At 48.2% G+C, this 27,740-nt stretch overlaps 1 protein-coding gene across 2 annotated transcripts in view; it reads right to left on the reverse strand.

The window, feature by feature from the left end:
• Positions 1 to 340: 340 nt before the first annotated feature.
• LOC119386457 (uncharacterized) overlaps positions 341 to 27,740 on the reverse strand; it is a 300,186-nt gene continuing 272,786 nt past the window's right edge. For both annotated transcript variants that reach the window (XM_037653742.2, XM_037653743.2), the window contains one exon: positions 341 to 540. Coding sequence is in view for 1 of the 2 variants with exons in the window: in XM_037653743.2 (XP_037509671.1) it covers positions 510 to 540 (31 nt within the window). In the remaining variant the exon portion in view is untranslated. The remainder of the gene's footprint in view (positions 541 to 27,740) is intronic.

Raw genomic sequence — 27,740 nt, forward strand, 5'->3', positions numbered from 1 at the left:
GCACAGCCCAGCACCCGTTCGCTTTCATCTTTCGGCGATCACCTCAGCGTTCGTCTGCTCTGCCGTTACTATACGCCCTACTCCAATAGCAGCCCTGCCGAGGTGCCACCACTGTTGTCACATGCTCATTGCCAGCTGTTCTATCCAGCCGAGGCATCCGTGCGGGCGGTCCGTGGTTCGAACGCCACCCTAAGCTGAAGCGCCCGAGAAGCCTTTCCTGACTGATACAACTTGTGACTAGGCCTGAGATGCCAGGAAGAATGGGCTTCATTTGTATGAAATGCGCTTCTGTATGTACCGACGCTCTGATGTCACAGCCTCGTCGGAGAAACGTGCCCGGCGTTTTATTTAGACAGGTACGATGGAGGACACACTAGCTTTATTTACACGTACTCGGAAGCGGACTTGCACCGCAGGAACCGCTCTCACGGACTTTATCGCTGTACAAGTAACGATGGTCTCACACACCAAGTCTTCGTTCCCATGGTTCTTTCAATTACTGCTACCAGTCAAGCTTTTGGCGAACTGTCGGTACCCGGTCTGCAAGAAAGAAAATAACAGAAATAACCATCAGTTTCCATGCACAGTTGGATTCGATGTTGTCTCTTCATAAACTGTAAATGCAGTGGCAAAAATTTCAATTTACTGATAGGATTATGACCCAAATACATAGCCAGCTAGAAATGTGTCTTAGAAGGAGGCGTTGTTCACATCACAACGTATCATAAAGGGAAGGCCTTACATGCAGCCCATATTTTACTGCATTTAGGACTAGTCCATGCCAGCTAGCAGAATATTAGTTGGGCACACGGAAGGGTACCTCTGAAGGCTCCCCGGAACAAACCGAGATATAGAGTGATATTCAAAAAGAAATGCTACTTTAGATGAAGCACGCAGATGCTTTAATGAACAATATTCGTGGAAAAAGGGCATTTCATCCAAACATGCCCTTCACTGGACGACGTTACCGTGTTGTGAATATAACCTAACAGAAGATTTTTTTCTACCGAAAAGTCAGGGGGGAGGGCGTGAAAGACCTACAATCTCTCATAGGACATCCAAGTGGGTGGGGAGATCCGGGATGTTGACCCTCCCCTCCCAAATAAAATCCTGGCTATGAACTTAGTGCTACCATATATTCTCCTCATCGAGGCTTAGTCGGCGCATGTATTGAGCCATATAGTCAGTGTGAAAAGAAGATGAGGTGAGCAACAGGAATGTAGCAGGTAATGGGTTATGTAGCAAAGAAATGGTGAAACCTTCATATAAGTTAATACAACAGCTGTTTGTGCAGGTGGCATTTCTAACACCAACAAAGAGTGTAGACATTCTGTGTTTTCAGCCACAACAAGGTGTCTTGTGAGCAATGTAAACAAACATTATGCTTTATATTTGCGTGCTTTTGAAAACAAGCTATATCATCTCTCATAAGGCACGACTACTTCATATACACATAGCTCACTTTGTCTTTTTAAAGAGCAAACAGGAATTGGTAAACAGCAAAGTAAAAAAATATTTGGGGAGGAGCGAAGCATGTAGGGAAGGGTGTTTCAGCTCCAGTAACGTGAAACCTGTGGAGGGGCGAAGCATGAAGTGTGCGCCTGTGTTTCCCACAACAAAATCACTGCTAATGAGCAATGAGAGACAGAAGAAAGATTAGACACAGAGACCCGCAGTCCGCTTTTATTTAACGTTACACGCTGCGAATCTTTATTGTTCAACTACGCACAAGAGGAATCTCCCAGCGGCACTGCATTGCAGGTCAAGGGCCAGTGCCTATATATATGGGGTGGCCGGTGAGCGGTTGTGCAGCGCGAGCAGTCGGTTTTTTCAGGGAACTCACTAGCAGACGCTGCCCGCGTCGGCGTTGTCTCTCGCGGGCGAGAGCGTGTTCTGGTTCCTCGCAAGCTGGTAGTTCAGCGTTCATCGCAGAAAGAGCGTTTCTATTGGCCGCGAGATCGATCTATAGGTGGCAGCACCGTCACCGCGTTAGTGTGGAGAGGCCGTCGGCGGCGCGTATACAAATGCACACAGCGGCGCTTCGTTGTGAGCGGTTTGAGCCGATTCTCGGCGAATAAAATGCGTTGATTGCCGCTTACTGGTAATATATAAGCTCTTCACTGTTGAATCGATGCACGAAGATCATCCAATGTTATTATTACTAGTGAGAGAAGCGCAATCTGCCGATGAAAGGGATGCTCGTCCTGAATGACAGTCTGCGCTTACGCACTTTATGGCGCTTTTGGTTGTTTTCTCTGTACGTGTTGGGCTTGTGTTCTATGTACTACGCACTGCTGTAGCACGACTGAACTACTTAAGTGTTTACTTCTTGTTCATTTGTATACCAGCCCATATTCATGTGCAATTAGCACTGCTCGCGCAAATACGCATTTTTTATTATTCAGTTCTCCATGAAATGTAGGACAGTTGATAAGTTTAGTCAGGGAAGCTACGTGATTGACAGCGCTTTAGCGCCACGGAGACGTTAAACGCGTACGCACTTGTTCTTGCTCCAGTAACAGAATAGAAAGGTAAGAGTTTAGCACAGAGCTTTGATCACAGAGCTTTTTTTTAAACAAATAATGTCCGCTGCCTTCCATCAATTTGTAACAATTCCACACAAACGCTCAAGATAATGTAATAAAAAAGGATGAGACTTTGCGTGAAATTATACGACAGAAATGTAAGGTACGCCGTCGGGATTAATTTTGAACATCTGGGTCCTTCAAAGCGTACCTATAAATCTAAGCACACGGGTGGTTCTGCATAAATTTCGCCCCAAGTTCAAATTGCGCGCGGCAACTCCGTTTTATCACTGCCGTGTCATTCCATTGTCGGTTTTTTTTAGGGGACAGCTTGAGTACCGAAGTGTCAGACTTCACTTGATATAAATGTTTCGCTGTAGCGCGACCACGACCGTACAATAAGAGGACATCTTAAGCACAAATAAAACTCATCGCATAACCAATGAACTACAGTGCCACAGTTATACACATAAAAACAACGCGAAAGTGCACGGCCTAGAGCCTCGTTTTTGTTTACCAACGAGTCGCTGAAACGTTGCCTTCACACACTATTTAATGCTCCTCATGTTTGGGGCTATGCCAAGCGCACTTTAGGATGCTCTTAAACCAGAAAGCGGCACCAACACTGAAATGATTCTCGCGAACGAAGGGCACGACACCAATACACAGCCCTCTCGAAAGTCGCACTAACTGATCTTATTACAATGCGCATGCAGCCGAGCAAGCTCATTTGCTTCTGTGCACCATGTTAGGTATGCGTACCAGCAGTTAAACTCGCGCTAACACAACAGAACACGCCGCCCTTTGAGAACATGCATGACGTACGCGCACATGCAAACACGACGTGGCTAGCAGACGACGCAGGGAGCAATCCACACTTTTCAGCCAGTAGCCGCCAGGCGGCGACTCCGCTCGATCTCGCGGCCAATAGTCAAAGCACGCACCGTTCGCTCTCGCTCGGCACACGGCGCGCACTCAGAAGGTGGCGCCCTCTCTTGCGCTCAAGCAAAGGGATAGGACACGACGATGCAGGCAAGCAAATGGGTCACGACAATGCACGCGGCGACAGCCGACGACGGTGCACCACCGACAAGCCGAGGTCCTAAGTTGCTTCGCCCCTAAAGAAACATGGCTTATCCATTTCAAAATGTTAACAGCGCAAGAATAAAAGGAAGGGACGAGACAACAAAGGTAAAGAGCGCTCTTTACACAGCGCTCTTTACCTTTGTTGTCTCGTCCCTTCCTTTTATTCTTGCGCTGTTAACATTTTGAAATGAATCCACACCAACTTGCCCAAGCGTCAACCCTTGCAAACTACATGGCTTATCCCTCCGTAACATGAATCGGTATAAAACGAAAGTGAAACGTATCTTCACAGAAGTAGCGCCTATTGTGTAGTGATATATGAGCGCTTGTACATTGTCTATTCATGTTTGGCAGCTCTAGCGCCGTTTGACGTCGATGCACCGATGATGACGCCTTGTGGCATGCCTCCATTGCGACGACTAACGCCCATGATCATGATTACACCGTTGTCGTAGCTGAAGTTGTGAACATACAGGGTGTTTCAAGAAATGTGTCCAACCTTCTAAAGAAATCAGGAAAATGCGATATTTGCTCGGGGCTTTCAGAATTGCTCTTTCTGTAGAGGCAGGAGTCTTAAGGTAGTTAAGGACATTATTGAGGACAGTAATTAAGAAAGTTACATTATTAAGTTTTTTAAATAGTGGAGTTAGGTAATTGTGTCAATAGGAGAATTGAAGTTCTTCATGCGAGGAACCCATCCGAGCTTTGATATTTCGAAAAACCGTCCTCTATTAATTGTTGTGGCGTAATGAAGTTCAACCAAATGCAACGGCTTTGAACGGCGAAAGCCATCGAATTCGGTTGAAGTTCATTACTTCGTAGTTATTAATAGAGGCCGCTTTTTCGCAATCTCAATGTTGGGATGGGTTTCTGGCACGAAGAACTTCAATTCCCCAATTTGACACAGTCACCTAACTCCACTAATTATAAAGTTAATTAATTAACTTTATTAATTACTGTCTCAAGTCACGTCTCTAACCATCTTAAGATGCCTAGCGCTACAGAAAAAGTCGTTCACTCATTTTGGACGTCTTAGATGAATACGGCAGATGCGTTCTTCCATGTTTCTGTTTAGGTTCGCCATTGAATATGGTTCAATTTCATTACTTCGTAATAATTACTAGATGTCACTTTTTCGAAATCTCAAAGTTGGATTGGTTTTCTGGCATGAAGAACTTCAATTCTCCCTCTGACACAACCATCTAACTCCACTAATAAAAAAGTTAATTTATTTAACTTTTTAAATACAGTCCCAAATAATTTCTTTAACCGTCTTAAAATCCCTACCACTACAGAAAAACCAATTCTGAAGGCAGCAATCAAATATCGCATTTTCCTGATTTTTTGAGAAGGTTGGACACATTTCTTGAAACAACCTATATATTTGGACACAGCGAATCTTGAATCCCGCATAAAGACGACATCAACAAGCTCATAATCAGCTCTGGTACCCGATATACACTTCAAAACTCCGTGAATTAAGGAGAGAAACGGCACGGTGTGCGCTTTCCAGTAATGGGTAACCGACGCCTGTGCTCATGCATACACTACCACACTGCGCTTCAGCAACACGGGAGGCAGAGGTTCGTAGCTTGAGCCGCAAACGCCTGCGTCCCGCTGGCCTCTGTCTTGCTCGGCACGATATTCGCCCGTCGAAATCGCGTCCTTTCTGCAACGCGCATTGCAGGAGTTTTGTCAAAGGGACAGGCAACTGGACAGAACGTCTGATTAGATCCTTGTAGAAATGAAAAGACCGTGAAATATAGTGACACATTGTAGCATCCTTTTGGCGTTGTGAGTAGGATTTATATTTTTAATTCGTGCTTAAAAGTAAGGAAAACCAGTATGTCGCGCAGCCTAGCGGAAGAGCCTTGAAGCAGGATTATGAAGACGGTACCATTGCTGTACGTAGTCTGATGCTGTCATGCGCGCCATAAAGTGTCCTCAAAGTTAGAGTATGTGTATTATTATCTATTCCCGCTCTGTTCTGTGTTGCCTACGAGGTAAAAGAAGTTGCACGGTGACAAGCGGCGCTGCCTTCGCGGCTGCCAGTGGCCCATGTGGAGCCGCGGCCCATGCGCAAGAAGTGCCCGCATGCATAGTAAACCGCCGCGCTTGAACACGAACAGCTCTCGCACTCACTGTTTGCAGCATGTGTTGTCAAGTGTGTATAAGACTTCATATTCGACACAGATAGAAAAATTCTGTTTAAAAATCACGCCATATCCACGAAGTGAATGATGATTGAGGAGCTGGCTCATAGATAATAGGGTAAACCGTGAATGCTACGTACAATTCTTATGCTGTCATAAAGACGTCACACGTTGTTATAGTAGCGACTGTGATCAGGTTGTTGTCGAATCACAAGCGGTCGCAGACCTTGCAGCTGTGGCCGAACGGGTGGTCGAGGAAATCGCGCTTCAAGCACGCGTTGGCGCCACCAACTTCAGGTAGCGATCGCTTTCGGCGCTTGGCCGCTGCATCCCGCGCCCGTACCTCTTCGAGGTTCTCTTGCCGCCGCTTCCGCACTGCTCCGGCTTCGCGGGCTTGTATCTCGGGGTCCACACGACGCTGACGTCTCTCTGCGGCCTCGCGAGCTCTCCCCGCAGGGTCTTGGCGGCGAGCCCGCGATGCTGCCTGGCGAGCCCTCCGCTCTACCGTCTTGTCTTCTTCGTTCATGTCATTAGTATCGAAGCGCACTGCCGGAGTGGAGCGAGCGCGGCATACTACAGTTGGCTATGCTATATGTGGTTTTGCCTGCGTTATTATCATCATCAAGGCTCTCGAAGAACAAGAGGAAGACTTCTCTTTCGCGCGAGCTGCGCCTGTAGCGGTCGCCTCTGGAACTAAGGTCAAACTTTCGGCGCGGGACTTTGCCCCAGCTTAAGAACCTGGCGAGCCAGCTCCTAAAATATTTCACGGCGTTTTCCACGTTACCACTCCGTGGCTAGACACTCTTACCAGTTAGCCTTCCAATGCGCTAAAGAAAACAGGTGCCCTAAAAATTGGTTGTCAGTCCTTTTAAGGCCGAGACAGATGGTACGATTTTCCATGCGATGCGACGTCCGACGCGGCGGTGCCGCAGCTGGAGTGGCGACGTTTCATGGCATCGGACAGCCGCATCGCATGCCCGGCGTGCATCAAACTGGGCAGATATTTTCGTCGCCGCGTCGGGCCGTCGGACGGTCACAGACAATGACAGCTCTGGAGATGCGTCACGCCGCTGGTGGCGCCCTCTCTCCGTGGCCCAGGCGAGTCGGTGCATTCGAGCCTCGGGTCATTTGCCGACATCACCGCTGGCGGTGGCGTGATACACGTCGAGTACATTTTGTTTGTGACCTGAAATAATTCCTGATTGAATAAAGCGATGTTTGAGGTGTGCCATTTCTGCAAGACAGTGCCCGTTTCCAAACCACTAGCCAGATCGCGAGCAGCGATGCAAGGCCATTTCCCAGGTAAACACAGCGACACCGTCGCCTCAGCGAGCCGGCTCGCTTCGCTTCCACCTTTGCTCTTTGCATCGACGACGCTGAGAAAGTTAATAGCGTAGAAAAGTTAATGCGAGTACAAAACTTAATCGTGTTGGCAAAAACAAGTGTTCTATCACGAGCTCGTGTGTAATCGCGAACGGCGTAGGCGACGGCCGGCGGCCGCCATGCTAGGCCTACCTCTCGCAGTCGTGAGTGACGGCGAGCTGTTGCGATTAGCTTGTCGTTCGCGAAGGCGTAGTTTTAGTGATTATTTTCTTACCGAACGAAGCGTGGCTGTGCAATGTTGTTTGGTTTGTGCTTCATTACGAAGATACGAAGTCATCCGAGTGTGCATGCCGAGGCTCTGTATGTGGGCGGAGCTTACGGCTGATTGCTCGTTCGCTCCGTGTGTGCTGAATCGTCGTACGCCGCATGCCGGACATCCGACGCCGCACGCCGGATCGTAGGCAAAATCGTACCGTCTGTCTCGCCCTTCAGTCGCCGCTCTCGCAATCGAAGCAGTCGGCGGCAGCGAAATCCCTTTGGTGCATGTGGAAGCTGTACTATTCCGATGAGCCGGCGCACGCTAACACGAAGCGAAAGGCAAAGAACGTAACTGCATGCGTGTAGGGTGTCTCGGCGACGCCAGCGCGGCCAGTGTCCCTCGCTGGTATCGAGACGCTTTAACCATGACCTCCGATATCACGCGCAATCTCGGAGTAAGCGCTAGTAAGTGTCGATCGTAAGGCATTACTTGTTTTCACCTCTCACAGACGGCGGCACCGCCCTGCCTACCTACAACGCCAACAGAGAGCACCGTGCGAGAGAGAATGTGTGAAAGATATAAGGCGCGTTCGTGATGTGTCCAGCCAGGGTTGCCAATGGTGGCTACTTTTCGCCAAATTGGCGAATTTGAGAGGCCCGTGGCGACCTAAAATTATGAATGGCGACATGGCGAATTTTTGGCGATTTTCAGCTTAGGTCTCCACTGAGTTATGCATCCTAAGCTCAGTGCCTTCCCAACGAATGAGCGGCACTATTCTCTGTATTTTTCTGGGCTTTGAGGTGCACATTGCGCGCCGTTCTGTATGTACGTCCTGTAACTCGTGTGTATCTCCTCAATTAATCTAGATGCTTCTAACTCAATTCATCTAGATTCATCTAGATCGATGCTTCAGAGCTTCGCTAAAATTTCGCTTCTGAAGGGGCTAGATGACGGGTTGGTCGTGTGTTCCGGCCATTTGTTCCGCCAAAGCTCCAACTGTTCTGAATAGTTTGGCGACTTATTCACTGCTGCAGTATCCCCTAATCGAGCTCGTCTAGCGAAGATTGGCGGATACGCGGGTGTTCGTGCAATAAAAAATTATTTATTCAGGCATTTTCTACTGTTCTCGGTGAGCGTGTGCAATGAAAACAATTGCTATATAACATTTTACAACGTCTACCTGTTCAATTATAACGCACTGGATTGACGCGGGTACATATAAGTGATTATATATGAAAGGGACAGTGGCGTCCGGTATCACATTAGTTCACACTGAAAGGCATAAGACTCACTAATGAACGATACCTGTAAGAATTCTGTCTTGCTACTTTCAATAAACCTGTTAATCCTTTTTTTCATATGAGGGGATGTAAATCTGTCTACAAACAACGCCTTCGCGGCTTTCGCCTAAGGTTTACCACACTTTTACCTTTGAAACGAGCGGACAGGGATGGAAGGATATCATGAGCGTTTTATCCTTTCATACTTGCGCCTCCGCGCACATCTTGCGGCTAGTCAGAGAACCAGGTGCACCAAGCACTCCCATGGTGAAGGGGCGATGCGCCTGGCATGAGAAATGTCAATATACTTTAAGGGCTTTGAATGGCACTGTAGTCTACGGGGCTATACATCAGTGGAAATTCTTATTACTAGGATATGCCGTACATATCTAGAATGGCGACTTTTTTGGCGAAATTCGTAAAAAAATGGCGACTTTTGGCGACTTTCTGCTCGTCGTTTGGCGACATTTACTCGAAAGTCAGTGGCAACCCTGTGTCCAGCATCCGTCAAGGTATCTTAGTCGGTCTAGCGTCGGGCGCTTACCGTCGCGGCCGTAAGGTCGTGGGTTCGATTCCCAGCGGCGGGTCTGTTTCTACCTTTTTTTCTTTCTCCCCCGTTGGCGTCCATTTTATCAACGTCATGACCGCAACGGAAGTACTTGGTGGACCCCGGCATAAAACACTTTCGTGTTAAAAATCCACACAGAATCTCATTTGCCTTTGTGTGAAAGTGATTCGTGAACGTTGAGTTTCATTGTGGATGGCGGTGCTGTCCAGCTCGCTGCAATATCGGGCTTCCCTATAGAAAGCTGTTTGCGCGTGGCACCGACATGGCGTATTTCATGTTTTTCGAAGCTTCGTCGGCGTCTGAAACAGCCGTATGTCCGTAAACTCATATTGAGGTGCGCGTTAAAGGGGCCCTGCGACACCTTTGTGATTGTCTTATTTAGCGCTCGAATGCGTGTAGTAATAAATGCCGAGACGAATGCAAAAAGAATTACCAAAATTGGTGCGCCAAACATGATGTTATTAGTCTTCAAAGTTCAAAACTCGAGCAGACGACGGCAAGAAACGTTCCCTTTCAAGTTTCACTCTCCCGCTGACGCCAAAGGCCATTTACAATCACCGCGCGCCTCTTATAGAGAGATACCGGAAGTCTCGCCTCATGGTGGCCTTCACACAGTGCCTTGCCACCGCTCTTTTTGACGGCGTTGCAACCATGGCTACGACGAACCACGTGCGTCGCCTAGCAGACGGTCCCCTCGTTCGTCGTGCAGTGCACACAATGAGTCGGACGATCTAACAAACCTTGAGCGCGAGCTCTTGCGACGTAGCAATGTCCTGCATGTGGTGCCATATCCGGGCACGCCAATATACCTTGAAAGTGCGTCGCTGAGGCCCGCACAACGCGAGGGTGGCTCCGAAGGTCTGGACGAAACGCTACCCACCCGATGACGCGGGAGGCGACCGTGGTAAGCGTTTAGAATTCTTCTTTCGTTGACAGCATTGTGCAGAACTGAGCTTTGCGAGTTTCGCAGCTGCTGGTGTGGCCGGTATCGCCCGATGCCGCAAAAAGCAAAACGGGGAAGAGTATCGTTATGGTGGCTAGAGGAGGAGGTGTCATCAACGGCGCGCCGGAGACGCAGCATTTTAACAAGAAAGTGTTTTATGCCGGGGTCCACCAAGACTTTCATGACGTATTTCCGTCACGGAAGTACGTCAGCAAAATGAAAGCCATCAAATGGCAAAGAAAAAAATCTATAAGAAAAAGTCACAGTTTCGCCGCAACGGCGAAGCAATGAATGCGAGAGCAACAAATTGGAATGTAACGCGAAGAACGGAAAGCAGCTCGAAATTTCCAGCGCGTCGCTCAAGCGCAAAGGACGCACGAAAAGACACACACAGGACGAGCGTGAACAATCATGCGGCACAGCTCGACACTTGAAGCGCACTGCTCAAACATAAAGCAGGACGCACGAAACGAACGGACAGGTACACACAGGACGAGCGCGAACTAACTGTCACAGTTGTTGCTTATTTCTGTTTGAACAGCGCGCTCCTTTCTCAAATGCGTCCGCTGCAGCGAGCGAAGTGGCCTTCGCACTAGTGATGCAGAACTATCGATAAATCGACTATCGATAGTATCGATAGTTTTTTTGAAACTATCGATAGTGTAGACAAACTATCGATAGTACTACTATCGACAAACTATCGATAGTGCAATCGGTAGTACCATGGTTAATATTACTAGCGATATTACTGCCACGCGTGTGTATTGATTTGTTTTGATATATTCGGGTTTCACCCACAAAGACGGCTAGCAACGTTTGACGCAGACCGCGCCGTAATGTTTGCGAAGCATCGCAATTGTTTGAGATCATTCTATTAGGATTACCCGCCGGACGCGAATAGTCAAGTTTATTCGAGAGCTTACGCGAGCACCAGCGATAACGCTAGAAGATTCGATGGCTGTGTAAAAGACGACGCGTTCCACCGATGATCAGATTACTCGATGGCCGACGACTGTTCTCGCCGCTATCAGTGCGCAGCCTGTACTGCTTGTATTTTGAGTTTTAATTTTCTGGCCACAAGATCGCCCAAATAAACAGCTCCGTATTTCCCAGTCTTGTTGCAGCATTCTTCACCGTCACAACCACGTGACAGTACTATCGATAGTGGTGTAAATAATGATGCTGTTGCTGGCCGGCCATATTGCCAAAATATTTGCGATAGCCTACTATCAGCTTCGCTTATTTTATGAGCAATTTTTGGCGAAAGAAATAAATTATTTCCGTGGTGAAAATAACGGTCTATGTCCATCAAAAATCCACATCCAAAAGCAGCCAATTGCACCTTGCAATTAACAAACTTTGTTCATGATATTTTATTTTATTTTGAAAACATAAAATGCAATATAAATTCAAAGCCGCGCAGTTCCAATGCATGTAACGCCTTCCGTCCCGCTACAGCCGAATAGAATGAATTTATGACTTAGTATCGAAGCTTGGGCGTGTTGGTTAGACATCGGAGGGGATACAGCGCAAGAGAAAACGAGGACAAGAAAGGCGACGCACACAGAGCGCTGACTTACAACACTTTATTGGTAGAAAGGGAAGGATGAACATTTATACACTTCGCTGACATGCGCCACAACCGGGGCAACTGACGATTTTTTTTTTTGAACATTATACATAGAGCAACCATCACTGCGCACACAGGCGTATCACTCATGGTCTTTTTATATATGATATTTCATGAGATGAAAGTGCTATCGAAGGAGAGCTGATGTAACTGCTATCGAACTTTCTGATGAAGTCTGCCTCGATGATTTCGCGTGTCAACTGCAAAGAATGCCTGGCCAGGACCTCGCTTTTTTCAAAGAAGGGCGAACATGTACGGCGAACATGTATGTTGGTGTTTTGAACCGAGGAGCGGAAAACCACTTCTGTCATTCCATTCCGCTCATTCAAAATTAGTAAAAAGAGGAATAACGAATGTGTGCCTCGTCAATGCCCTTAGAAGGTCGTGTCCGCATTCGATGCAAAAAAGTTTTGACGCCCAGGTTAGCCGCTTGGTATCTGCAGGGTATACGAAGGCTCTGGTTTCGGCTGTGGCGGAAAAGCTGTTAAAACAAATCAGACGTGGTGAAAATGACCGTGTACCAGTTGCGCGCGTTGAAAAGAAAAAACTTGCTGTACTTCCGTACATACATGATCTGTCCCACAAACTTAAGAGGGTAGGGCAACGTGCTGGCGTTAAGGTAGTGTTTTCCGCACCGGAGAAGTTGTCCAAGCTTTGCAAGTTTGCTTCGAGTGGCAGCCGTAATGGCTGTTCTGTGAAGCATAAAAAGCAGTTTGTGCCCTGTACCACTGGCGTGGTATACGTGATTCCTCTGTCCTGTGGGAAGAAATACGTGGGACAGACTGGTAGGTGCTTAACCCCTTAACTGCTTTGGACGAGCAGAGCTCGTCCTGCCCAAACTGTCCCCAAACTGCTTTGGACGAGCAGAGCTCGTCCTAGCGGAATTGGTACTCCCCTCTAGCGTTCAGGGCAAGAGGCGCTCTTCTACAGCTTAGATTGCGTGTAATCCACCAGATGGCAGCATTTACTTGGCAATTTATTTTTCTCCTGCGGAAAGAGCGCGGTTTTTGTATGAAAAGATGGCTTGCGGTGGCGGGCACCTATGCATAACTGGCTCGTCAACACGAAAAGAGGCTTTTCGTTTTCGTCATCTTTTTCGAGTGATGATCATTCGGATACAGATGTTTATCTTGTGTCCGGAAGTGAAGACAGCGAAGGCGGTGAATTGAGCATCTCCTCCGGTGATGATGAAAACAGCTCGGAAGCAAACATCGCGAGTGCTCGGCAGTGGATCCTGCTTGATGCGGGCAATCCTCCTGTGAAGCCTCCTCGCTTTCCATTCTTGGTCATTCCAGGCAAGACTTTCAACTTGTCATTGCCAGATGACCTTATGGAATATATTCAACAGTTTCTTCAAATGTGCTTCGTTTGCTCTCGGAAGCGAGGAGAAAACGGGAAAAAATTGAGAAAGGAAACTCGCTTTTGGGGCAGGAGCTGCAACAGGCCCCCTTGCGTTATTCCGTGTTTTGATTTGACTAAGTATGTGGTACAAATATTTTTTTAACATCGACTAGCTATTTTTTAGTACAATCAGATTCGAAATCAGCAATAAAAAAAATAGGCACTTTTGGTTGGGAAATTTTCAAAAAAATAAAGCACTTAAGGGGTTAAACGACCGTCTAAGAGAGCACCACAACAATGTGTACAACACGGTTCAGGGCCACTTGGGCATTCATTGTCGTGACTGTGGCTGCGCGCCCTTCTTTGAAAAAAGCGAGGTCCTGGCCAGGCATTCTTTGCAGTTGACACGCGAAATCATCGAGGCAGACTTCATCAGAAAGTTCGATAGCAGTTGCATCAGCTCTCCTTCGATAGCACTTTCATCTCATGAAATATCATATCTAAACAGACCATGAGTGATACGCCCGTGTGCGCAGTGATGGTTGCTCTATGTATAATGTTCAAAAAAAAAATCGTCAGTTGCCCCGGTTGTGGCGCATGTCAGCGAAGTGTATAAATGTTCATCCTTCCCTTTCTACCAATAAAGTGTTGTAAGTCAGCGCTCTGTGTGCGTCGCCTTTCTTGTCCTCGTTTTCTCTTGCGCTGTATCCCCTCCGAATTTATGACCATGTGTCAGCGAAGCACTCAGGTGAAGAACAGAAGCATGTCAACTTCAGCATGCTCCTCCGGCTCCACTATGTACCACGCGTGCGGGGAACCAAGTTTATTCTGCAATGAGTTTGTGATGTTGATTTTATACTATCGATAGCACTATAGATAGTATTGTTTACCATCGATAGTTCGATAGTGACTCGGCTATCGATAGTGCCATCGATAGTTCTGCATCACTACTTCGTACGCTCTGTGACTTCAGCGCGGACATCGCGGGGAAAGCACAAGACAACAACCCCCCGCTCCACGACACTTTCCTGTCACACTGCTCTTGGATGGATGGATGGATGGATGGATGGATGGATGCTATGAGCGTCCCCTTTATGACGGGGCGGTGACGTGTGTGCCACCAGGCTCGAAAAAATATTGTAGTGGCTTAGCTCGGCTACGCCGGATATACGTAGCGTGAGCTAAGGTTCAGCTGATCATTCGTAGCTGTTCTGGTTGTCTAGGAATAGCTTCATTATCATGCTTACTGCTGCTTCAATGACACACACATGGTGTACGCATTATGTGACACATGTATGTTTATTTTTTTGCAGAACGCCATTTCTCTATTGCCACAAAGACGGCTTGGTGGTCAGTGTAGTAACAGTAACACGCTGCCGTCTCTATGGCAGCGTCTCGTGCCCGGTCCCAATGCCCGCCGCAGCGCCGACGTTGGGACCGGGCAACGCTGCCGCGGCTATGACGTCACTCGTCTGGAATGCGCAGATCGGCGAGGCGCGCGCGGCGGCTCTGGTGCACCAGCTGTGCGCCGTGTGACGTCACTGCTCCTCGTGCATGCGCAGCACGGCGCTTGTACGTGCACGCGAAACTGCTCTGGCTCAGCCAGTGTAGCCAACGCTACCAAAAAAAAAATTCACCATCTCCCACTACAAGGAACCATGTGGGGATACGAAGGAGCGCATCGGTCGACTTAAGGTTCCGTTCATCACCGGCACCTTGCCCGATGTTAACGCATTCTTACAAGTGGAGCACACCAGGAATTCACTGTAGTTGCTGTTGCTGTCACTCGTCCCGAACTCTTGTTGGAGCAAGCCACGCGGGTTCATCGCGCGCCTGCAGAATCTCGTTCCCCGACGCCATCACGTCATTCCTGAGAGAGTGTAAGGGGGAGAAGCCACAGCGTTTTACCCAGCCCCTTACACAGGCCCGAACGCTCTAGCGCGTGCCAGCACACGTGATTTTGTCTGCATTACGCCAAGCTAGACAGCATACGGCAACCCGGGCCCCTAAAGTGCTCTGCACGTATCATCATCAAGGCGGTCGAAGAGAGGGGCGTAGCCAGAAATTCTTTTCGGGGGGTGGGGGTGTTCAACCATACTTTATGTATGTTCGTGCGCGCGTTTGTATGTGCGCGTGTATATATACGCAAGCAAAACTGAAAAATTTCGGGGGTTTTCAACCCTCCAACCCCCCTGGCTACGCCCCTGATCGAAGAACAAGACGAAAAAGACTTCTCCTTGGCGCGAGCGCGCGCTCAATATGTTACAGATGGCTATGGTAGGTTTTAGAAAGCGGACGGTCGCCAATTGAACTACGGACAAAGCCCAGCGCAAATGCTGCTTCGCATCTAAAAAGTGCCGTTGCTACGACCGTCCCATTCGGCGCGTTTGGAATAGAAGTGTGATTTCGTCAAGGCTTTAACACACCGCGAAGTGGTGGCTTTAGCATATAGTGAACTAGAACATATATCCTAGTGGTGCGAACGGAGGAGCCTGGCAATGCAGCGGCTGAAACCGAACGCGTCTCCTCGCCGCAAGGCTGCACTTTTTTCTAACGCTCCCATGCGTTCGCCTATGGTGGACTCACTATGCATTGCTCTTTTTGGTGCCACCCCGCAGATATTATTAATATTTTTTGACAAGCGTCCAGCTTTGACAGCACTGCTCGGCGCCGCCGTTGAAGAACGGTGAGACGCCGTGAGATGGTGTATCACTGGCGTCTGAAATATGGTAGCTGCGCCTTAATCGAAGCAGCTGAGGCAAAATGTAAAGAAAAATATAAGAGTATAATAATAAATTCTAACACTACAGACGCCGCTTAAACACCGCAGTTGTACGTCCTCACCAGAAAGCGGCGAAAGCGCGCATCAAGGCACCTTAATGTGTCCGCTGCCGTGACATCGTGTAGTTGTAAAGGCTTTCCAGAAGTTAACTAGCGTATTTCGGCGTAGTTCCTCAAGAAACTGCTTAGAAAATCATCTCGCGTGTGTCCATTTGTGAAGTTGCTGCTATGTAGACATAAGGCGCACGATGCAGAATAAAGAAAATTATCATCCCCAGCGTATTGTCCACTTTTCCATCTCACGCACTCGCTGCATGCGGGTTGCTTAAAAGTAGAATGAAATTATTCTCAATCGCGGGCACAATTACGTGCATACGTTGTTTCAGCCTCCTGAAACTGCTGAGTACGATATTCCTTGGAAGTTAGTCGAAGCGAGCGGCGTACACGTTCTCTGTTAAACGCGTTGGACAGTTTTATTTGGGCGTCCGCAGCAGCTCTGCGGACGCAGCCTGCCAGCCATTCCCAATGACAGGCTGCGTCCACATATATGTAGCGGGCGCTCAACAAAAACTGTCTAATAATGCACGGCACCGCTACAACGACGCGGAACGTGGAGAAATGCACACAAAAACGTGCGCAAGCGCCTACGGCAGAAGGGGCGGTGCGACTAGAAAAAGTTGCACTGGCGCCACCTGGATTTTTCTTCGCCAAGAGGAACGCCTGAACCCTCCTGTCGCGCCACTCCTGTCAATAGTAATATCTGGGGTTTAACGTCCCAAAACCACGATTTGATTATGAGAGACGCCGTAGTGGAGGGCTCCGGAAATTTCGGCCACCTGGGGTTCTTTAACGTGCACCTAAATCTAAGTACACGGGCCTCAAACATTTTCGCCTCCATCGAAAATGCGGCCGCCGCGGCCGAGATTCGATCCCGCGACCTTCGGGTCCGCGCCACTCCTGTCGCGCCACTAGGAAGAGGCATAGTTTCATACAGATACACAGAGGGAACTCTGGCGCTATGGGAGCTGCAACCCATGGCGCTTCAGCCAGCATGGGATTGATGGGTAGTACACGGATTTGTCTAAACTTCGTTCTTCCGGCTCCGTTTGGCTCCGCGTCGCCTGCATCCGCTTTGTCGCAAAACGAAGTTCAGCAAAAGCCAGTAGTTCCACTTCACTACATTAACCCTTTTAGGATCACCAATTCAAATCTGGTCACGAAGTTCACAGAGAGAGAGAGAGAGAACGTTTATTTACACCCGTCGAGAATGATGGGAGAGGAGGCTTTGGCCTCTGCCCCCGTTCATCCCCCTAGCGGTCAGCCGGAATCCCTTGAAACTCGGCGGCGTTCAGGGCGAGACCGATGACTTTACGTTGTTCTTTGGCATCTTGGCTGCGTAATAAGGCCTCCCAAGATTCTACGTTTCTGCTTGGCTCGTTGTAGCAAGGGCAGGTCCAGACCATGTGCACTAGACCCGCAGTGCTATTACAGTACGCACATCGGGAATCAAACACTTCCGGGTGCCATTTACTGTACACGTGAGGGTTTGGAAACACCCCGGTTTGCAATTTTCGCCACATTATTTCCTCATTTTTGTTCAGCTGTTTAGCTGCCTCTGGATAGATCTTACGGTGGGATTTATAATGTCAGGTGATTTCATGGAACGCTCGTAGTTCGTCTCCTGTGGAGAGGGGTTGCTCGAGTGGAGGCGGCGAGTCAGCGGCGATCGACCGGAAAGTGAGCCCTCGGGCGATCGAGTGCGCCTTCTCGTTCCCCTTCAGACCTTGATGGGCCGGGGACCATATCAGTGAGATTTGCTCTGCGGGTACTGGTCCTTGTCTCAGAACTTCGGCGGCTGCAGCAGAGATCCTGCCCATGTCATAGTTCTTAATGGCTGACTTAGAGTCGCTGAGAATCACTCGTGTACCTTTTTGTTTTATCGCAAGAGCAATCGCAAGTTCTTCTGCCTCAGTTGCAATTGTGTTTTTAAAGGTGCAGCACGAGACCAGGTCCCCACTCTCGCGAACCGCTGTGTATGCTCCCCTTCTTTCGTATTCAGCAGCGTCCGTGTAAAGCACGTCGGATCAACCTTCAAGTTTGGCCTGTAAGGCTACAGCTCTTGCTTTGCGTCTGCCTTCGTGAAACACCGGATGCGTGTTTTTCGGCAGCGGTGTAATTTAATTTTGAGTCTGTCCCTAGTTGATTTAGGTATGGTAGATGTCTGTCTGGAACACTCCGTGGGTTCGAACCCCAAGCGCTCCATGATTTTCCTTCCGCTTTTTTACTTCTCAAAAGCCTTTGATGCTGTGACATCGTGGCGGCTTCTATGAGCTCATCCAAAGTATTGGAGATGCCTAGCCCAAGAAGTTTTACCGTAGAGGTGTTCGGGGGAAGCCCTACTGCAGTTTTGATGCCTTTTCTTATAATGGCTTCAATTTTATCTTTCTCTGCTCTACCCATTGTGAAGGAAAAAACAGCGCTACAAATGGACGAGGACTAAGCAAGAAAACACGACACAGGCGCTGAACTCGCAACTGAACTTTATTGGAAAAACACACGCACACATATATACAGCAGCTGACTCGGTCACATGACCCTCCATATCGTCTGCGCAGCAGAGCAAACCAGATCTACATAACTAACAACTCATGACGAACCTATACATTTGTAAGAACATCCGATAAAAAAGAACAACAACCCATCTATATAAAAGCCTGCATAGCATTCCACACACACACAAAAAAGTCGCTATTAACGCGGCAGCATTGAATCCAGGTATCTAACCTCTTTTTCACTAAGGGCAACCGACGGTTTGCTCACGCACCCTTCCCCTTCCCTTTCAATGTAAAATGCTTCCATCACCTCCCTAGTGCACTTGTCACGATGGCCAAACAAACACGTGGTTTCCTGCGCCATGGGCTGGCAGCCACAATCTCTACAGTGAGCCGGCAAATGTAAACCTCCGGAAGCCGTTAACGATGATAGGTGTTCCTTTAGTCTAACATTAACGCACCGCCCGGATTGTCCTATATACACCCTCCCGCATGATAATGGCAACCTATAAACAACAGAAGACTTACAATGAACATCTCTATTCTTCTTCCTGTCCGGACAGAAAGTACATGCTTTGCGCACCCCCGAGGTTCTTGCATGCAAGCGGGGGCAAATTGAGGACATCTTGTTGGGAGCAGACATTACAACACGCACCCCATACCTACTCGCCGCATTCTTCAATCCATGAGAAAACTTATGCACGTAGGGGACCACAACCGGTCTCTTTTCATTGCGCAGGCCTTCTTTTTTCCTGCGTGTGTGATTGCCTCCTTTGACCCACTTGATTAGATTTTGGCAGCATCTTAAGATTTCCGCATCAGGGTAGCTCGCCGACTTAAGCCTTTCAACTTGACTCATGAAACTTTCTTTTAACGCATGCGCGCACGTTTTCTGGAGCGCAGCTCGCAACGCAGCATAAATAATGCCGGACTTAACTATCTTGGAATGACCTGAGGTAAATGGCAAGATACCCTTTATGGATCGGGGCTTGTAGAGCCAACACAAATGTTCCTCATGAAAACGCAGTCTGATATCGAGGAACTGAAGCTCTCTTTTTTCCGGCAACTCGAAGGTGAACTTCAACCCATGACCAGAATCCTTAAACAGGGATAAGATATCTGCAGTCTTGCTAGGCTGATTGTCGGTTGTACTGATGATCAAGAAATCGTCGACATAACGGAAAACACGGCATGTCAGGTCCCGTACCTTCTCGGCGACGGCCCTGTCAACTTGACCCCAAAAAATATGACTTAAAACCGGTGCCACCTTCGAACCAATACAAACCCCCGATTTTTGGGCAAAAATTCTCCCTTTCCATTCCACAAACATAGACCGCAGGTAAAACGCCAACAATTCTAGAAAGCTTTCCAAGAAAATGCCACAACTGTTGACAAACTTGGCTTCATCATTGTCCTCCACAACGCAAGACTTAACACTCTGCAAAAGTTCACTGTGAGGTAAGGAGTAAAACATATCCTCAATGTCAATGCTGAAAGCCGTACATGAACCCGGGTTGCTTGTCCTGAGAAAATCGACTACACCTTCCGAGTTCTTAACTGAAAAAGGATCGACTACATTGAGTGCTTCTAGGTGCTTCTGCAAGTAGGTCGATATTTCAGATAACCAAGTCCCTTTTTCCGAAATGATGGCTCTAAACGGGGAATCCAGTTTACGGGTTTTTACTGAAAAGAAAACCTGCAAGTTCGATTGTTTTGCCTTTTTTACTCTACTAACGAGACTGCACAGGTTCCTATCTTGCAGCATAGCGATCGCCCCCTGTTTCACCTTCCCTGTTTTGACTTCAACTCTTTTGAAGTTCTTCAAAACAGCCGTTTCAGACTTTTCCATAAAAACGCCCTCTGTCATGACCACAAACATTCCTTCCTTATCTGACACGCATACCCTCAGACCATTTCCCTCCAAAAAATCGACGACATACTTGTCCGGCGAAGACCTTCGTCTAGCCAACGACGTCTGTGCGCACACATCAACACAATCAGACACGCATCTTACTTGCTCGCCTTCAGGCACATACCGGGAAATGTTCCTTGAAAAAGCAACCTTTTCCGCCGGTGGAACCTTCGGTTCAAAAGCGAACTTAGGTCCCAGGCTCAATACCTTGTGTACGTCCTCCGGTACAGAGCAATCACCAAGAAGGCGCACTTCCTCTTGAGTCAGGCATTTCTTCTTCCTGGTCGGTGATCATCTTGGTCGTCTCCCGCCATTCTTGCAGGCGGCGCTGATGTCTGTATGTAGGTTCACTGGAGCAGGCCACCACCAAACAGTCTTGGAAAAACCGTACCTGCCTCCACCACTCGGAGCGCATTATGCGCTCCGAGTGGTGGAGCGCATAATGAGTGGTGGAGCACATATAGTGGTGGAGCGCATTATGCGCTCCACCACTATATGTGTGCGTGTGTTTTTCCAATAAAGTTCAGTTGCGAGTTCAGCGCCTGTGTCGTGTTTTCTTCCTTAGTCCTCGTCCATTTGTAGCGCTGTTTTTTCCTTCACAATGATGATTCACCAACTAGCCCAAGTTTCTCTTCTAGTACTGCTCTACCCAGTTTAAGGGGAAAAGTATAGTACACGGCTTATCACGAAAGTTTGAACCAACCTCAAAAGATTGGCTTCCTTCATCCCCGCATATTTGTTAGAAATGCGCTTAAGCAGGCGGCACGTCTGGTTTGCTCTAGCTTCGAGTCTCCGGATAGTTTCAGTGTTCTTGCCATTTGCTTGTATGCGCAACCCTAGTATTCTAATACTGTCTACGGTTGGAATAGCATTGCCATTCACTCGTAAAGCTATATCACAACCTCTTCCAGGGGGATTGTTTCTTTTCCTTTGTTGTGATGGTAGAAAAAGCGCCTCTGATTTTTCTGCCGAGCATTTCAACTCTATCGGTTCGAGATATTTTTCTATGATATCTATAGCCCTCTGAAGTGTGCTTTCAATGTGTCCGTCGCTTCCCCTGTTAATCCACAGCGTCACGTCGTCCGCGTATATGGTGTGATGTAGGTTTTCGAGTCCGTCCATCTTTTCAGGAAGGCCGATCATCGCTATATTAAGTAGAGTCGGAGAGCGGACGGACCCTTGTGGCGTCCCTCTGTTCCCCAATTTAATGTTTCCGAGCGACCGTCCTCCATGCTGATGGTGGCTGTGCGATTAGAGAGAAAATTTCTTACGTACTTGTATGTCTTGACGCCTACATTTAGCGCGCTAAGGTTCTCGAGTAAGGCTTCATGTTTGACGTTGTCAAACGCCTTGGAGACGTCCAGCCCCACAATGACCTTGGTGTCAACAGTCTTTTTGTCTATTATCTGCTCCTTCAGCTGTAGCATAATATCGCACGTCGATAGGTGTGATCTGAAGCTTATCAGGGTACAGGTTTTGATCTTTCATGAACCTAGTCAGTCTTGTTTGGATGACGTGCTCCATCAATTTTCCAACAGAAGACGTGATGGAAATTGATCTGAGATGCTCAAGACTAAGCTTCTTCCCTGGTTTCGGAATACAGACCATATTCGCAGTTTTCCAAGCTTGCGGTATCTCTCCCTTGTCCCAGCATTCTTGCATATAAGTGGCAAGGTGACGAATGGAGCCGTCGTCAAGATTTCTGAGCATTCTGTTGTTGATTTTCTCTGGCCCGGCAGCCGTTTTGGTTTTGAGTCTGTTAATTTCAGCCCTCAATTCCCCAACCGTGATGTGGCTGTCTAGGTCTGGGTTTTCTGAACCCGCGTAGTCAGGGAGATTTTTACATTCAGCGCAGCTGAGGTATCGATCCCTAACCTCCGCTAATAATTGCGTCGTATGACCTTCATATTTATACACATGCTTGTGAAGTTGCTGTCTAGCCTCCGACTTTGTTTTCTCTGGGTCTAATAGATGTCGTAGTAGCTGCCATGTTTTAGCATTGCCAATTTCCTTATCCATCTGATCGCAGATACTGCCCCACTTTTGCCTGGTGAGTTCCAATGCATGATCTTCAATCTCTTTGTTCAGTGCAGCAACTTGCTTTCGGAGATTCCTGTCTCCTCTTTTCTGACTGATTTTTCGCTCGAGCTCTTTCTTTTTGTTCCACATGCGCACAAGATGTCTATCAACAACTTCCTGATCATCAGCGTCAATCTCTTCGGTAGCATCCTGAACCGATTGGATAACCCCTTTACTCCATTCGTTAATATCATTTATCGGGTCCTGTCCCGACCTGATATTTCTAAAGGCAACCCAATCTGTAGTCTTAATTCTCCTCTTATTCATCACCGGTGGGCCATTCTCAACTATGATATCTAAAATTCTATGATCGCTACCTAGGTCTTCTCCGGTATTGCACCATGTGGCAGTGGTGCCACTGCCTACCAGAGTTAGATCTGGTGTCGTGTCCTTGGATACGCTATTTCCTTTCCTTGTGGGCTTCATCGGGTCCGTAATAATGATCAGCCCATGTTGTTGAATTTCATTCCACAAATTTCTGCCCTTAATCAGCGTGAATTTATAACCCCATGCCGTATGATGCGCATTAAAATCGCCCAAAATCAAAAGTGGACTGTTTGTTGAAATAACCTTGGTTTTCGTGAAAAGATCGCCAAAGTCAAATTTGCGCTGTTTGGGGGAACTATACACATTCAGGATGGAAAGATTCTTGTCTTTGCGCTTGCGAGGAACGAGTTCGACTAAAACATCATCAATCTGCGAATTCCCCGTCTCGTGCTGCAACGTTGGAATGTTTCTCTTTACAAAGGTCGTAACTTGGGTATCGTTACCCAACCCGGAAAAAGATTTGTAGCCAGCTAATTCAGCATTTTTCCCGCACTCCTGGACCGCAATAACCTCCGGTCGATCGCCGTTGGTAAGAAAGGACTGTAAAACCGCACGCTTACGCAAGAAACCCCTACAGTTCCACTCCCAAATCGTGTTATTACAGGGCCGCAGAGCCATCATGTTTGAGTTTGAGCCCTTGGCATAGCCATTCTATCTGTCTGTCCCTACTAGCAAATTCAGCCTTCATTTGCTCGATAGCGCTGCCTACTTGTTTCATCTGTTCCAGTACCGTTTGAAGCGTTCCTTGTAAGGACTTTGTTTCTACCTCAAGCGCTACAATTCTCCCTCCGTGATTTTCTTCAACTTCTATTTCCTTAGCCCTCTTCTTCTTTAAAGGCGGTTGGTTTGCTACGCGGGGTGTTTCCAGTGCCTGCCCTGGTTTACTGGTTAGTTGTGCCTTAATCTCATCAAGTTGCTTGCGTAATTCCGCATTTTGCTCTTGTAGTATCCTGTTTTGCTCTTTAAGAGCATTAATCATTTCTGCATTAGCATCCTGGGAGACTTTAGTTACCCAACCCGCCTGTGGTCCAGGGGACTTTGACTTCTCTCGGGCGCAATCACCACTATCCTGGGGTTCCTTGTAAGAAAGTCCCTGCTTCTCCAGCGATGACAATCGGGGAAAAGATTCCGAGCGTCCTCTCGACCCGCTGCGATGCTTGGATTTACGCCTCGAACGATCTTGACCCCCGTCTGTCCTGCTGTGGCGCTGCGTTTCCGCTTGGGCCTTGCGTCGTTCCTCTTGCTTCCGCGCTGCTTCTTCCAGCTTCATTTCCCACTGTCGCTTTTTCATTATGTAAGGTGTTCGGAAAAGTTCTTTGCACCTTTTGTCTCCGGTTACGTGATCCTTGCCACACAGGCGGCACGTCGGTGTGCATTCATGGTCCTTGGATGGGGAGGTCGCCCCACAACCTCTGCATTTTGCGTGCGGACTGTCGCACACGTCGGATCGATGTCCCAGCTCACCGCACCTGTAACACACTTCATGTCTCTTCTTGTATAGAAAACACTTCATCGGAGTCCCAAAACAGATCATCCATCTTGGCACGTAGTCGTCGACAAAGGTGATGATTACCGAGGTGGAGTTGCCCATCCTCCGCACACCAAGAATGGGACGATTTTCTTCGTGTGAGAAAGCCAGTTCCAATTCCCTCTAAGAGAGTCTCAGATCAAGTCCACGTACCACTCCTTTTCCACAGCTTTCGGGTGCAGCCATAAATGCGGTCACCTCATACTCCTTGCCATCGAGCTTGATGACTTTCAGGCCCAACATTTTCTTGGCGCCATCCCCGTTGGGCGAGCTGTATATCAGCGTTCCTTGCTTGTCGTTCACGACGATCCTGTCCTCCTCCCGACCTTTCTGCCATGGGATGCCTGCGGCCATCCTGACTGCTCCCCCAATTACGGGCGCCGACAGTTTGGTGAGCGTCAATCCTTCTTTGCGCCTGATAATAGGCGCTTTTAGCTGACCGATTCTGCTGTCCGTTCCCCGTTCCGCTCAAACGCTCAACGTTACCGGAGCGCAACGCGCGTTTTTGGTTTTAGCCAAGCGTCTTTCGGTCAAGGCAAGCGCGACGCCACCTGTGCATGAAAGTCACAAGTACGTTGAAAATGGAAATAAAAATTGTACTTGTCTTGCAGCAAGAAAGGAAATTCTGTTTTAAAAGAGTGAATTTATTTATTTTCGATTTACGGTGGTGCTTGACGCATCAGCCTTTTTATTTTTTTGTCACCTTGGCTTAGCGCTGGACTGCAATCTAAGCTACAATTATCCAATCTTATGTGCATGGTGTCTTCATGCTGTTAGGTATACATTGTGCCCGCCCAAGTTCCGCTGTGTTCTCCTGTACCCTTTGTGTATAGCGAGTACTCGTAGACTGAAGGCTGCATTGCTCATACCGGATACAATCCACACAGCCCAAAGGGTAGATTTGTTCGGAGTAGAGACACTATGCATAATACTTCGTGCAACTACAGTTCTTATTTAACGACAGCATCTTGTGTGACTTATTGCGTGAATTACACTGAGCAGTACGATTATAAACTCTTGAACCCATTTTGTTAACTGCTGAGATACAGCAGGCCCGTCATTCTCTGCCTGAAGTGCACATGCATCCAGGTAAAAGGGTGTTCCATTTCGTTAAAAATTGAGCAGCTGCTTATGTTAGAGAAATAAATATTTACATTCTAAGGTATTGGATTAATAATGCTGGAAAAGGCTCATTTTCCGCTCCAAAGCGGTGTTTTACCTGCTCCAGAAGTTGGACTTAATTTGCTTCGATCAATAACATCACTGAAAGTGGGAGTGAACCCGGAGATGCAAAGGTGTTGTTTTCTTTATTGTGAACAAGGGTACAGATACGGTGACGGTGCGGCACAAATGCCTGGACATCATCTGGCTCCTGCACAGTGGTTTCATCTTGTCTGTTGTCCACCGGCACTGCAGTGTCACCACTCCCTTGGACTGGTGGCTCAGGTTCCTCATCTCCAGTCATTCCCAAGAGGAGTGATGCCGGTGACTGGTTTTCTGCAGCAAAATAGAGGGCAATGCAGTGAAATTTTAAAAAAATTCTTACCCAGCGGAACACTATTGCAAATAAGCGATGAAATCTCGCAATGAGGAAATCACTTCCGGTACAACATGCTTCTCGTGCTGTGTGGAGCTGGTGTGAAAATTTAGGTTGCGCATAACGCATTAAGCTGATGTTGAGTTTGACAAACATTGAGAAAAACAAGTGAGAGTGAACAATGTCTACGCACTTGCTCGTCCCCCTTTCTCACGGCGCTTCAAAAACCATAAATTTAGATTGAGTGCTTTCGACTCTCTGAACACTGCTACGAACAGGCACCACGAAATGGGAAGCAAAACGTAATGCTCACATAACCCACAGCCATGAGAATGCAGCCAGCACCACAACACTGAAAAACATTTATGAGAACAACACAACGTTAGCAGTTTTTCGCAAGAATAGAACATCAACATGACATCACACATCGCCAAATTTTCTGGCGTCACTATGTTGTCGTATTACATCACGTCACATTACGAATTCATCAAATAACATCGTCCATTTGCATTGCCTCTGTGATCGGCGCACCAATCACGAAGGCAATGCAACGCAATAACAGAGTCCTATCACCAAGTGCAGCAGAGAAAGGCCGGCGTTATAGTTGGTGAAAATTCTTCCATTCCAGACCTAGCAATGCAAAGTATGAGTTAGCTCAGATGAGCTCACGCAGTATGGACGCTTACCCCCGTATTCAGAAGCGCTTGAGCTTAGACACCGCTTTCAAGTAGCACAAACGCGTTTCAAACGCGGTGCCCTGGGGCAGCGTTCAGCGCGTTGCCCTGTGGCAAGTCAAACTAAAGAGCGTTTCTGAATAGGCGGGAGAGTGGCTGCTGTTAAAAGCTAAATTGTTACTATTGTACATGAAATCGCTTACTTGCGAAGGTATGCGGAGTCCTGTTGACGGAAGTACCAAAGAAGCAGCTCCAGACGCTCCTTCATGGCCCGAAGTGTCAGCTCTCGATGTATCGCTGCAACGACGCTTCGTAGAACGTCATCCCACATGCGCGGATATTCAAAGGGATTGGCCGCGACGACTTCTCGGAGAAGCCACAGATGCTCGAGTATCCTGAAGTGCCGTCATGTTTTGCGTGTTGGCCGAATAACCGCTGTTTTCCGAGCAGCGCGGACTCGCGACACAAGAGGCTGCCATTTTGGTTGTTTCTCCTCGTGTCACGTGATCCCTCGCTCGACGGTCCGGTCACACGCTCAGCGCCTGACCGTCTGGCGCATGCGCAGTGACGCCACCACCGACTGGCTGAGCGGGAGGTGAAATACGGTCAGCTAAAAGCGCCTATTAATCTTGTGATCCGCTTTCGGAAGACGCGGTAGGTGCGACGCCACGGACCGCTCCGCGAGCTTTTTTCCCGCTGCTGTGAACGAGGGTCCCCCGCGTACACCATGCTTGTCGCTTTTGTAGCCGGCTGGCACTGTCCTCCCTTCTTTTCCGCATCCACCGCTGGTGGCGCCATTGCGTTCTCGTTGTTGACGCTCCTTGAGCTCCGCCACGCGTCTCGATACTTTCGTCACCCAGTCCGAGCTTTCCAATTCTGCCGGATCGGCATCCGTACCGTGAACGCTCACTTCCATCGCCATAGCGCAGCCGCCCTACGAGCCGACGCCTGGGCCCTCGGACGCCGCTTCTGCCACCTCGGCGCTAGGGCGCAAAAAAACCTTCAAAGTCGACTTACAGTCTTGAGAATGGTATCCACAGGATCCCGAGCACGTCCGAAAAACACACACAGCACTTTATCAGCAGGCCGTTGTCTTTTACACGAGAGAAAATGGTCATTTCACGGAGCCGACGCAACACACGTCCGTTCCCTCCGGCCCTCTAGTGGCCATCTCACGAAGTTCACAACGATCCATTCTTTTATCTGAAAGAAAACCAAGGCCCGTATTCTCAAAAGGCGACA

This window comes from Rhipicephalus sanguineus, chromosome 3 (assembly GCF_013339695.2).
Source record: "Rhipicephalus sanguineus isolate Rsan-2018 chromosome 3, BIME_Rsan_1.4, whole genome shotgun sequence".
Taxonomy (NCBI): domain Eukaryota; kingdom Metazoa; phylum Arthropoda; class Arachnida; order Ixodida; family Ixodidae; genus Rhipicephalus; species Rhipicephalus sanguineus.